At 40.3% G+C, this 14,396-nt stretch overlaps 1 protein-coding gene across 1 annotated transcript in view; it reads right to left on the bottom strand.

Annotated features, from left to right (window-relative positions):
• Positions 1 to 6,938: 6,938 nt before the first annotated feature.
• The window catches only part of UTRN (utrophin), a 473,527-nt gene continuing 466,069 nt past the window's right edge, over positions 6,939 to 14,396 (bottom strand). Inside the window, exons 75-76 of the mRNA XM_054698162.1 lie at positions 12,465 to 12,487; positions 6,939 to 8,939 (exon numbers count right to left, since the gene is read on the bottom strand). Coding sequence (XP_054554137.1) covers positions 8,931 to 8,939; positions 12,465 to 12,487 — 32 coding nt within the window. The 3' untranslated portion in view covers positions 6,939 to 8,930. The remainder of the gene's footprint in view (positions 8,940 to 12,464; positions 12,488 to 14,396) is intronic.

Raw genomic sequence — 14,396 nt, 5'->3', positions numbered from 1 at the left:
TAAATTTCATTAACTAGAATATGACTTATCCCAAGGAGGTAAATTACTGGGAATCTAGTGTCTGCTGAAAACAGCAGGCAGATATTAGAATAGAGATAATATACTTCCAACTAGCAGGAACAATGGAGCCCCCAGCAATGGCCCCTGGTCATGCCACCCTAGTAACTACTTAGAAAATGATGCCACCCTACATCCTTAGTAACTGCTTCCCCCAAGCATGTACACTCCCTACATAGTACTTGCCCCACCTTTGCACCTAATTCCAATAAATATGAGACTGCCTTTGGATCAGGGCTGCATATTACTTTGCAGTGTAGTCCTCCAGGCTTCTCATTGCTGCACGTGGGCTCTGAGTAACCTTTCCCTCATCCCGCCCGCGAGGCGACAGTAAACAGACTTGGCCTTTCAAAACTTTCCCAGCCAGCAACTGAGCAACAATGAAGATGATTCCTGGATCTCACTGGCTTCTGCAGTTCATAACCTCTCTGAATCTCCATATCATGATTCAAGCAAACTCACGGTAACACATCTGTTCTCCAAGACTCTAAGCACAAATCTTCCTTTCATGCTTTAAAATGAAATCTTCAAAATCCTTCTTCTCTGAGCCTACTTCTTTTCATCAGCTTCTCTGTTTATACATAACACCGGTGCCCTGACTCTACTACTTGGGAATCATCACACACCAATAACTTACTACAGTTTCCCTTTTGACCCAGTGGCAATGGTCTAACTTGTTAAGGGTACTGGCCACAGCAGTTGAACTAGTGAGGGCCCTGTTGACTTGGGCTTTAGGGTCTCCTTTAAACTTGACAGTCCCTCCTGGTGCATACTCTGCCAATAGGCTTGTCTCCCAAGACATTTTATTAATATTTATATTATTAAATATTAATATTATAATATTAATATCTCAACCCTGCTATTCTTATACTATCTTTAAGAGGGCATTTATGACCCTCCAACCTGTGTTTGCAAATTAACTAAGTCCCTCAATGGATTTTCTAGAAACTTGAGAAAATCAAGACTACATTTTATGTGTTGATGATGATGCTAACACTGAAACAGGAAGATATCAGGTGGTTCAGAATAGAGCTACTTTAAATGTAGCATGGACTTCTCAAGGGGAACAGGTGAGATTTTAGGAGAAGATTGCTGTGATTACATCCCTCTAGACTTCGCTAGTAGCTAAAGTACTGCTAATTAGATCCAGGATGAAAAAAAAGAAATTATGAACTTAGAGACTTTTTCTCATAACTTCATATCTCATTCTTCAGGCTCCTCTGATGGGTGATGCAATCTGTTCTCTCAGTTTAGTTTTGATACTTGTGCGTCCTGGCTGAGAAGTGAACCATAAACTCTCATTTAACCCTTTTCTTGTAACTTGTAAGTTGCAATGTCCAGATGCATGATCTCCAGAGTTTTACATACTGTGTGTAGCTGTTCCACCCAGTGATGGAGTCAGTGGTCACTCAACCAAAAGGAGAACCTGGCACTCAGGAAACGTGATGCTCAGTGTATTGTGTTAAATATGTTATATATTTGCAGTGAAGGTGCAGCTTGATCATGCACCTAGAGATCTGTCTACCCCTCAACTCAGGCTGGAGACACCAAGAACAGCAAAAACATCTACAGCCACAGAATTTTGTCTACATTTTCATGACTTTACAATTCCACAGTCTTCACTGATACAGTCTTGGTATCCCTGTCTTTATAATCATGACTTGATTACAACTATATTGTTCATTCCAGAAACTTCTTGAGAAACCCATTTATATGAACATCCCACTGTTTAATTTTTTTAACAGATAGCATCAAACCACTGTATTATCTAAGATTTTTCAAAACCCTTACTCCAATCCTTCACTTTACTATGCCAATCATTTCTAAACTATTGTGTCATCCCCCTTCTGCAAGTCTGAGATGCCGCAAAACTGTCAAGGACTCTTCTCCCTTAGTGCTTTTACTAATAGACTCAACTTTTTCATATTGACAGGCTATTTTGACATGTGGGAAATTAGCAGACATATATAGTGGAGATTCCTGAGTATGGCCTAGAGCTTCATTCAGTAGGTCTATGAAGAGTCTAATGAGATTCCAGGTGATAGAAGGTGATAGAAAGGTGATAAGCAGGTGATAGATCATTACCCAATGCTATAGCATCTAGTGTTGCTTATCTTTTCAAAAATGTTAAGATTAATTAACTATCCTTTCAGCCCGGGCAATTTCCAAAGGCAGATATTTTGGCTCCCACTGTTCATGGGTTTAGTCCTAAACTGTTCTGACTCCGGAATTCCTCGTGAACACTTTATCCATTGAAAACCCAAGAGCACAGATCCTATAACTAACTGCACGATGGTCTGCTCACAAACACAATGCCTATTTCCTATAATTGCTACCTAGAACTCTTCTTTTTGTTATCAATAGGTGTGGGAAGTAAATTGAATCATCCATACACATTTGTTTAACACATGAAAGGAAGAGATGTAGAAAACATCTTCAATGCATTGTTACCATCTAGAACACTGTCTTTGCTTTATTAAAAAAAAAAAAAGACATTATAAATAGATCTGGGAGGAAATACGAGAGTGCTTTTTACTTGTATGCAAAATAACCAGAGCACAAAAGAAAAGGTCTTTTGGAGGAGAGAAAATAAATGGTGTTTATAGCTCTGTTCTTTGCATGGCCATCACGGTTGGACTGCATAATGCTTTGGTCAGTTTGAGCAGAAACCAGGAATTGCAATTATTAATTATGCAAGGAAATAAACTCTTCAGAAACAATCTGTGGATACCCTAGCCAGCCCTAGCTCCCACTGTCTTAGTAATCTGTGGCTGGTTCTGCAGTGCCTGCTATGCATGGTTCATCTAGGAAGACGTGGATTTCAGAAATAGAAATCATTTCCCTCTAGACATAAAAATGTTTTCTAAACTGAAGACAGAGCTGAGCTGAGGGAAAATTGTCAGTTTCGTTTTCTTTTCCTTGATTCTTACCAGTGTGCTAGCATATCTTTTACTGATAAGAATGTATTTGTGGCAACACTAGATTATTGTTGTTTAGCATTCTAAATTAATACTAACAGTTGTTTTACTCTTCACTTATCATTTTTCTACACTTCATGAGATCACAACCTAAATATATTTTGCAATTTTAAAACATAAGATATTAATTCAGCATCCCAAGTATTCACCACAGGATTTTAATAGATTAGAATCATGCCGTGATACAGGGTTGGGTGGTTTCTTTACTTTAGTCTTTCAAAGTTTTTAATGTGCTCGTGTGCATGGAGAATCTCCAAGGCCATCAGAACATGCAGGTATTCTCAAAGTTTAGATTTAATGATGGAACTCTTTTATTGAGGAAATACCTCTACCTCCCTTTCATTTTCAGTTACCATTTTGATGCCTTCCTAGGACTCTTATGCCACCAGTAAGCATATTGAAACATCGCAGTGATATTATGTTTCTAAAAGTGGTGGTGAGCTCCATCTATATTTCTCATGAGCTGCAACTCATATTTGGAAACATACTCTCTGGGAGCTAGAGTCCACTTTATGTTTTCTGGGGACCTATTAATCCTTTCAGTGCCCATCACTTTCTGTAACCACTTGCCAGGAATTTAGGAATTTCTGCAGCAGGGACTTGCTCCCTCACTATTTCTGACAACTGAACAGTGTCTGTCTCCTGTCCTGGCTACTTGGCTACTTTGTTTTCAATGAAGCAATAACCACTAAATTCAAAGTCAATGCAGAATCCTGACCAAGTTTAACACCCTACATACCTTTTAAACTTCTATTAATTCACCATCAATACTTTGGGGACATGGTGTCCAGCATGCATTTTGTTCTCTACTAAGCAGCACTTTGGATCAGACATCCCTAACGACAGATGCTGTGAGGGTAAATGTGGGGAGATCAGGATGTAGGACCAGGAGTGGGCAGGGTGAGCTTGGAAGCTCCATTGCAGGCATCGTGGGCAGTGGCTCAGGTCATCTAGTTTTCATTGAGTAAGCACAGCCTCTGAGATTCGTGGGGTACAATGAATAAGACCCTTCTAGATTTTGATAGGCTCATTCTGGTCTGATTTACACTCGGATGATTCAATTCTTTCCAACAGTTTTATAATGTCATTTTATTTTCCCTAAATTAAAAGGAGAAAATTGATTTCAAGTGAAATTTAAATAACATTATTTTAGTTGTTCTGAAAAGTGATCTTAATAAATATTAGGAATTATTTGTAATTACATCCTGTAATAGCCTGGGAACTCTTGTTTAAATACAAATTCAACATTTGTGATTTCTGGACTGAGGACAGAGTTAGGCTGAGGGCAAATTGTCAATTAACTTTTCTTAATTACCCACATACAGAAGTCAAAACAGTAGAAAAGCTATTTGCAAAAGCTGCACTATTTGAATCCTAGTGTAGATGTCAACTGCAAGTAATGTAAAATATGAAAACTTTGTCACCAATTAGAATGATTTCAAAATGGGAGATGCCAAGTTGGTAAGTTTATCCAGAGTACACAATTCATTTGTTCTGAGGACATAGTTAACAAGGCAAGCTTCACGCGTGCTCTGCTCATTTGGCCAAGGTGAAGGAACTCCTGCGTGTCGTTCCAGCACAATGCTATTCTGTTTGAATAAGACTTCTGAGCAGCCTACACTATCCCATTGTTTCTCATCCAGTTTTCTTTCTTTTCCCCCCTTTATTTTATAGTTCTGACATCTCTTAGGGCATGAGAAAGACATTCTAAATGCTTCTATGTGGTGCTTCTTTCTGAAATTGAAATGGTGGTAGAAGTGGAAAGGCTTTAATTTTCTTGACCTTTGTTTTAAAAGATGATCTTGAAAACAAGGCTCCTTCCCATTCCACTGAGGCGAAGGTCAGGAACAGTGCCAAGGAAATGGGCACTTTTTTTCTGGGCCTGAGCTACGGGCTTTGCCTTCCTAAGTGGATAGAGGGTGAAGCCTCATGACCCCTTTCTGCAGCTGCACCCTTGGTCCTGGAACTCTGCAGTTATGTTTACCATTGGTTCTAAATGTTTAAAAGAGAACTTTGGAGCCCTTGGCGTCATCTTCACAGGTTTTAACATTAAGCAGAGGAAACAAGCCAGCAGGGAGACAGCAACTTGAACTCCCTGCCCCAGGGCAACACCACCGTCTTTTATCCCCTCCCTTGTAGGCACAGGTGTGCACATTTGCACATGCGCTGACACCCATGTTCCAGGTGTCCACAATCAGGCACACATGCCCCACACCCACATGCCTTCTGTGTTAGCATGATCAAGGCCATAGGTGACAGCCACAAAGGCTAGTGGTGTAAAAAGCCAGATTCACTGACCCTACACTCACTAAGGTGGAATCTATTCTCTATATCCAGCTGTACTGAAACCAAAAGAATTCAGCAGAAGTGATGCTGTGCCATTTCTCAGCTAAGACCTCCATTTGCATGCTCACACTAGTGCCAGTGCATGAGCACTTACCCAGGTTAGCTGGCTGGTGGAGAGGACCCAGCCGGTGCTGCAGGCCAGTCTAGCCAGCCCACAGCCCTCATCCACCAGAGAAGTCCAGGCATGTGGAAAGCCGGATGGCATCAAGGATCCTGCCCAGATGAGCTCAGCTCCACACGCCATGAGGTAAACAAATGCTTACTATGGAGGTTTATGATTCCCACAGCATTTTTGTGGCAAGCAGACCCCCACCACAGGTGGTGGGTGTGATGAGACAGTGGTGGCCCTGGACTCCACAGCAGGCTCACTTTGGTAACTAAATTAACCTCACAAGACACAGGCTGATTTTACACATCAGTGAAGTTTTTGGACTGTATATATAGTATTTTGTGGTATTTTAGTGTATTTTCATTAAATTCACAAATACCGGGGCCTCCCTGGTGGCACAAGGGGTTAAGCACAGCAGTGTGAAGCTATCTGCAGCCTCTGCAGCACGATTTCAATGCCCGGCCAGGGAGCTGACCCACATGGCGCAGCAGACCTCTCCTGTCTCGCCTGCTGCTCTCAGCAGTGTATTTCAGTCGGTCTGCCTGTTCTGTTCCCTACTCTCTCTGGTGAATCCGCTCACCCCCACACCTCTGGCCTGTACCCGTTCTTGTATGCATAAATAAAAAATAAACTCTCAAATAATGAATAAAGAGAGGTGTTTCTGTACATGAAATATGAAGGGGGGACAAAAATCCAAGAGCAACTGCATTTTTTTTAATACATATATAAAATCTCAGTGCTAGAGAGAAGTAAAAAGCTGAAAGCTTATTATAAAAATAAAATTTTTCTTTCATTTGTCCTTACTCTCATTTTCAGCTACCTACTCAACAGTTTGCTGGCAAGCAACAAATGTATCTGTAGGAATATTTAATGCAAATATTACTCTGTGGCAGACAGGATGTTTAAAACATACGCTCCATAGAATGTTGGTTTTATTTTAACAAATTATATGTTTGGGGGGTTTTCTACTTAATAGATAGCTTTTAACGTTAGACTCAAGTAACATGATTCTCAATACTGTTCCCCGTGGGGGGGCTTCAGAAATGGATTGAACCGACTATCAAAGTGGTTAGAACCCAGTGCACATAGAAAAAGCACATTATTTAAGAGCAGGAGGCTAAAAGTGGATTTGCAAGGATTCAATGAAACACCAATAGCTCCCAAGTTATTAAAACTAAGTCTCAATAGGCTTCTGTACTTATTTTTAACATTCAACATTTTTCCCCTATGAGTAAGCCTTCTATCTATAAAGGAAATTGAGAAATATACATACTTATTTCAAATATATGTATTTCAAAGAGAGGGGCACAGAGAATAAGACAATGAGGACAAGAGAGGGAATGTATTCGTGTTGAGAAATTGCAGGGAAATATGCAGATTTATCAAGATACAGGCTCTCTTTATACTTTATCTTCATAAATGTACTTCAAAGTTGAGATTCAATCAGTGAACACAGCTGAAGAAGATCAAAGTCATCTTGTGTTAAAATTACTTTTATTCAGGATGAAAAATACAACATGTAACCAGATTAGATGATAGTCTATGATTAGTTCTTTACCACATATTTCAAAAGAACTACATATTTATTTCCCCTTGTTGTTACTGCCATACATTTCTTTTTATTTATTATTACTTAGACGGTTACAACGTAGTGTTTTATGTAGCTGTTCCTTAATAGCAGAGAGAGGACATGTCTCACACAAACACAGGCAGAAAAAAATTAATACAGGACTTTTCAAAGTAAGAACAAGGAAGACACCAAATCTACAACATGTAGTTCAGAGATCAGGGAGTTTCTTTTCTTTAAATAGGTGTTTTTCTTGGGGAATATGTGGCCTGATAAAAGCTCTAGATTTTTCAGACTGCAGCGGCATAAAGCTATTTCCAACGCAATGGATGAAGATGGATCTGAGGTAGAAAGGTGGTCATGGCTTCCTCTTATATAAAACAATTTTCTTCTTCTCAAAATATCTATGCTGCAAATAGATACCCTTGCCCCCTACCCACCCAACCTATTCTAAAAGAATAGCAGTTTCTAACTTTAAGCCTCCTTCTGGAGAGATCCCAGTTCAAGAGAACCCAAAGTTAAAATGTCCTGATGATTTAGAAGCACATATGCCAGGTGAATCAAAACATATTATTTTCAGTTTTTTTGGTTCCTCTACATTTGGTAGATACATTACATGTTTAAACAGAATCAATTACATGTTAAATCAGAAGCTCAACCAAATACCTAACTGAATGCACTGACGCTTCAGGTAAGGGGTAACACCAGCTAAGCTTTAATTTCATTCTTCTATAGAAGCAGACTCTTAATGAAAATCCTTCCCAAATACATTGATCTAATGGGATAATAAAACACGTATTCATTAACCAACAGAAACATGACATATGCATTAAATTTGTGTGTTTTCAGAAAAAAAATAAAACTGGGGGCTTTGAGAATTATAAAGGTCTTGAATATACATAAACAGCAACAAAATTTTCTTCTAAGGGAACCAGACACTGATGGATTCTGGTACCACAATCATCAGGTAAATGTATCCTGGACATTGAATGATGAAAATCAAAACCTGGAAAAACTAGGATGGGTGCCAAGTTTTGTTGTTGCGTCAAAATAAAAAAATGTGCTTAAATGGGTACCTTTATCCTGCTTTAAGTGTCCTCTATTGAATAGATCAGGGCATGAAATAAAGAAATCAAGGTCTACTTATATAGAGTGGGGAAATAAAATGTAGAGGAAAAAAATCCCAATAGAAATGCCAGTGAGCCCACAGGATTTTTCTGGTGGTCTCCAAAGTGGGCCCTGAAAAAGTAAGTGTATGAGGTCAAATGCAGTTAAATAGCACACACAGAGCTGTAGCTTAACCCATATATGTATAATATTTGATTGAAACCTATGAACTTATTAATTTGGCCAAATCATGGAAACAAACACAGGGAATCTATTTGGTCATGTGGCTGATAAATTATAAATAACCAAACATAATGGCAAAAGAGTCCAAGAAATAAATGAAGTTATTGTACAAGGTTAACAAGAAGGAATGTAAAAACATGAAATTGTCTTTTCTAATTCATAGGCAATTTTTGTCATGGTTATTAAAAAGAAGTTATCATATTAGAAAGCCCCACCCACTTTCCCAACACTGTATACAGTATACAAATCAGTCACAAATGTATTCCCGTTTCCAAATACCTCTCTGTTCATTAATTTACAGTTGCATAGAAAGGGAAGAAGAAAATAATAATATATGATTATTATAAAAACAAAATATCCTTTTCTCTTTGGATAGTCAGTGTTTTACTCCAGTAGACACACAGCCAACATTCAGCATGTCTGAGGGGCCATGGAGCTTCTGATCAAATGGAACTTGGAATTGGCATTTGCTGAAAAGGGCAATACTGTACGTCAGGAAATGCTGATTCGCGAGATGAACACTTCACATTGCCTGTGGGGAGGGTAAACACTACTGTTAGAACACAATTTACATAAAATGCTACAGGTAGCAGAGACCTGTCAATTCTTTAAGGAAACACAAGTGCTTCTTGCAGAATGAGGCTATGCCAATTATACTGTGTTTAAATAAGATCCTTTCTCCCAAGTGACTTTGGTTTCCTAGGATGAGGGTCTTCTCTCTCCTCCTCAAGTCACCTTGTCTGGTTTTTATTTCTGGAGCTGACATAGAGGGAGTCTGGAAGCCTTTTCTCTTGCTCAGGCTGGAAACCAAGTTAAAACAGAAGGGACTTGTGTTTAGCTTGCTGAAGTACCATTGGAGAGTAAGGCTTCTGGAAGCTCCTTTTTCCGAAGGGCTGTGGGAGGTCTGCTGCAAAGCAAGTACCACGCACAATTCCAACTGGGCTTCATCCCACGGGGTGGGGTGGTGTTAGGGGGTGAGGGGGGAGGTCCAGACAAGAGGGACACAAGACAGGAATCTCAGCACAAAGGTGTGTGACGCTGCCAGTTCAAGGCTCGGGGCCAGTGCATGTAGGCAAGAGAGGCTATAAGTGCAGGCCACACTTAGGGAGTTGTGTCAACCTCTTGAAGGGCAAGTCAAATAGTTTGAATAGTCAAATACTTTTAAATGTATTTGGAAGTTGGAGGTATTTTTCTTTAATTGCCTTGAGAAGAGATACTCCCACCTGGGACATGCTGAACAGACCACAGAGCTCCTCCTCAGGAGGAGCTCTACACCCCCATCCATCTGCTCCTCAGGAGACCCACAGATACTTGTCTTTATTTTATGGAGGGCTTGGGAGTGAGGCCCTGCTCACTCCCAAAATTGTGTTTCTAGCACAGTGTCTGGAAAGATGACCCAAGGGTCCCTTCTCTCAGGCAGCCAGAAGCAACAAACTCATCTTGACTCATCTAGAGCTTATTCTCCATTGCTCTTGAAACTGGGATATTTCAGAAACTTGTTTCTGTCTTGAACATTTCATTGCCATTTAGAGGGCACCTTTTGGGATGTGTTGGGCCCCTGCATACTAAGATGAGACACCCTCGTAATAAAGCGGGTGTGAGGACACATTCACATTCAATGGGACTGCGAATTAGTGCCAACAAGGGTAGGCCCAGCGAACAGAGAAGGAGACACTAATGAGAAAAAGTCTCCAAGGCCACTTTCAGCTTTAAAAGCTGAACATTTGTGTTCTAAAGTATTTGAGAATTTTAAAAAGATTGCCTGTCCCCTTCCTGACCCCTTCACAGCCTCGCCTGGCCTCGCCTAGCCCTGGGGAGCAACAGGACTCATCTCGCCAAGTTCCTTATCGGGCAACCATAAATGCTCTAGACTCATGGTTACCTTTTGCCTCCTGGTTGCTGCTCCATATAGAGATCCAGGCATTCCTTACTCTGGCCCCACATTCAACCTCTCTGGTTCTTGAAACTCTTCCCCGTGTCCTTTAGAGCACATGGTCCATTATCACCATTAAGATCCATATCCTCAAACTCTTCCCCGATTGCATCTCGTTTGCTCTAATCATTACCTGATTCTCCCCTAAAGACAGAGCTTCCCCTATAAGCCTTTCATGTGACTCCTTTTAGCTGGAAGCTCATATCCTGGGTAAGTCCTTCCTAGGTCCTCTTGGTACTTTTTAGGGCATTTACTTTGCTTTTTTTTTAAAAAAAAATCCAGCTTTGAATTTCATGCCACCAGACTAATTTCATAGGCACTATGAAGTCACCTACTGATCCACTGGGTTACGTTCCACCACTTCTTGAAGAAGAAATGGATCACTGTCACCCACCTTAAAGTTGTTTTTAAGTCTTAGTGATTTCAATAGCCACACAAAGGATTCTTCCCACATTCTGGCCTCTCGGTTCTTTGTGCTGCTCTCCTCCAATAATCCTGTCCTCTGCCCTTTTTAGCTACTCACCCAAATGCCATTATGGATCACCATTAGGACCTCTAACCCCTTCAGCGCTCCAGTTTTAGTTATCCTACCTCTCAACTACCAAATTTACCTTTCCAGCTTACTTTCCCAAGGTACCTGCTTCAATTCTCCTTTGAGATGACCATGTACTAACCCTGCCGCCCTTTTTTCTCTCCTACACCTGCCATGTCCTCCCTTCTCCTCTCACAAACTTAGGCGTGCAGTTCAATCATCATCATCATCATCATTGCTCTCTTCCCTTGAATTGCTGTACTCATTTGGTCAAACCACAACTTCAACCTTGATCAACAGCAATACTTGGTCTGTTCTTGTTCCTGTGCTCATGAACTTGAATGTGGCTAGAGAGGAACACACAGACCTGCAGATGGGACTCATGTTAAATTCATGAGTTGGCACCTAAAGTCGTAGCCTCTAGTGCTGACTGGCAGTTACACTCTACACCCCCATCCATCTGTTTTCCTGATCTCCAAGCAGCAGTGGTACATCCTCTAATCTCTCCCTACACCTCTGGCATCACCTCCCTGTCCCCCACTCTCTGCTGAAGCCCCAGCTTCCAATTCACAAGATGACAGAGGCCATCAGAAGAGGCCTTGCTCCCCAGGGTGAGGTACTTCTTAAGAACTCTTACACTACTCTCACTAATGTGACTTCATAGCCCCTTGTTCTCCCTCCGGATACTAAACACAAATTCTCTGTGCTTTTCTTTTATTCTTAAAGAATTTTTTTAATACAATAGCTGGGGTACAGGCTAGAGGCACATTAGGGTGAGAGGATTCACCAGAGACAGAGTGAGGAGCAGAACAGGCAGACTGACTGAAATACACTGCAAGGGGAGCAGCGGTTGGACAGGAGAGGTCTGCTGTGCCATGTGGGAATCTCCCTGGCCGGCCGGGAATAGAACTAGTGCTGCAGAGGCTGTGACAGCTTCATAGCGCTGCACTCAACCTGCTGTGCCACCGGGGAGGCCCCTCTGTACTTCTTGTTAAGAGTCTTGCCCTCTTGCTAATAAGACCATAATACAATCAGAAAATTTTGTTTCTAAAAAATTAATAAAAAAATTCATGGAAAAAAATGTTCCCCAAAGACCTACTATGATTTTGTGGCACATTATTATTATAAGTGTCTGGTAGGAGAGGCATAAAGCTAGAGCTGACAACAGTTCTTGGTACAATTTTTAAATGAAAAAATTAGAATATTTTCCCCCACCAAGAAACAAAACCAGCCATGGGCTTTTAAGTCAATGTGCTTTTAAGTCAATGTGCTTTTAAGACAATATCACCTTATGGAGATATCTGAAAGAACAATGGTCGGCCACATCTGTCGGGTAAGTTGGGCCTGATACTGCTAAAAAGCTATTAGAACACAGAGATCAAGCATGTGTTATTTTTGACATCTGGAATAACTGACATAGCAAGGACCCCGCCCCACTGACTGACAAACTACAGTGCTCTAACAACTAACATTACATGTTAAGTAAGTACGGTCGTTTCCATGGGGGATAAAGTAGTACTGAAGTCTAAAATCCATTTGATTACTGTAGGTGGTGATCAACCACCCTTGAGCCATTCAATCCATTAACTTACCTGTGGTCTGCTGGGGAGATTTGCTGAAAGATAAAACAAAAGAAATCAATTGAAGTTGGTACTGCTGCTTTGCTGGATCCCCCTCCAGGAATGTGGAAATGTGGAATATACCCCTCCCAGCCGTTAAATGGATGCTAATAAGAAAATAAGAAACAGCTTTTTGGATTTTTTGGCTAGGTGCTTTAACAAGGGTTAGTTTCCCAGTTAGTTTCTCTTATCCATGAACTTCAAGATACAAAAACTCCACCAAAATATGCAAAACATGTGTGCAAAAAATTTTAAAATCTCTTATTTAAATCATACTATGCAGTTGGCTGATGGACCAAAACAGAGCAAGTTCTGTGTATTTTGTTGAAAAGTACAAATTCTAACCAAGAGGACATCAGGGAAATGAAGGTGCATCCTTCATTTGCTGGCAGCCTTTACCCACACTGCCCCAAAGGTTAGCGTGGTGAGGTCCTTATATCAAGGAAAGTGCTGACCTAGTCCTGGGCCATCCTCTAGGCACCTTAGACTAAAATTGTGTCTTGGAAAGATCCCAAGAGCATCAGAGAAATTGTGTCTTAGAGCATCAGAGAAATAAGAATATCGTGTCTAGTTTGCCTCTGCACCAGAGTAGTTCAACTCCTTCCTGGGACCCTGACCTGGTGGGCGTTATAAAAGCAGCCGCCAGTAAGTCTGTTCCCTACAGGCACTCCCTTTCAAGTAAAAGAACAAACTTACTATCTTATACTGATCCTGGGGGAAAAAAACAAGGAGCTTCCCCCCAGAGATGGATCTAAGAGGAATCATTCCTAATCAACTAGCATTGGTGACTCCTCCTATCATTCATTTTACTGCACTGACGGGGAAAAAGGACAAATGTGACACACAGTGACAGTAGTTTTGTGAGAAAAACAAATGAGCAAACTAGAAGGGCAATCTTCCTGTGGTGCCTGTAGGAAAAGTACAGGCCATGATGGTACTGGGAGTAAGAACCCGGCTAAAACCAGCCTAGACTCCAGATGTGTAATACACATCAGGGAAAAGAACAGACATCCTCACTCATCATGCATGTGAGCTCCACCCAAGGAGCAGCTTACTTGAATGTAAATTAAGTACACACTAGGCAGAGTATGCATCTCCCCTAAGGAATGAAATATGGGCCTCCACAGACGTCCAGTGTCACCTCACAGGGTGGCAGTGTTGGCCATGGCACAGAATGAGGGAAAGAAATATATATATATATATATATATATATATATATATAACAAATTATATGAATATATTTTTAAAAGAAATCAAATCATTCCATTTTAGTATGTTTTGAGTTTTGGATCAATGCCACTAAAGCTTAATTAACAGAGGCAATTCATAATGAAAACCGCTTATAGATAAAAATTAATTTTGAAGAATTTGTTGTTATAACAGCAAAAAATACTTATCACAAGAATATTTATCTTTATGATATAAATGAAAAAAAATGACCAAAGAAACTCAACTAGTTACAGCAGCCCATGGAAATTTTAGTATACATGTTGGCTATTAGGCAACACAATTAAATTCCCTTCATTAATGCTTTGCCAGAAAGAGATGGGAATGCCTGCTTCTCTGGTCTGAAATTCAATGTAAATAATTTAAAAAGACTATAAAAGACCAAAATTCAAGGATGCTAACGGGACCTACTGGGATATTACTTTAAGACAGAGGAATTCTAAAGTGGTATGTGCAACAATATACAGCACAGTTAAAAAAAAAAAGTCATGGTTAAGTAGGCAATTCATAAAATTAGGGTTTATAAATACAGTTTCATTTTAAGGCTAAGATTTCCAAGAGTGGAAATTCACGTGTGACCAGGCTAATTTTTAATCCACCAAGGATCAAAAGTCAAATTAACATGTAGATCAATTCATTGTGTGCTGGTGACAAGCAATTTTAAAGTTCTCATTAGTT

The sequence above is a fragment of the Talpa occidentalis genome, unplaced genomic scaffold (genome assembly GCF_014898055.3).
Source record: "Talpa occidentalis isolate TD23 unplaced genomic scaffold, MPIMG_talOcc4v2.1 talOcc4.2, whole genome shotgun sequence".
Lineage (NCBI taxonomy): Eukaryota > Metazoa > Chordata > Mammalia > Eulipotyphla > Talpidae > Talpa > Talpa occidentalis.
This window is presented reverse-complemented; position numbering and strand designations above follow the sequence as displayed.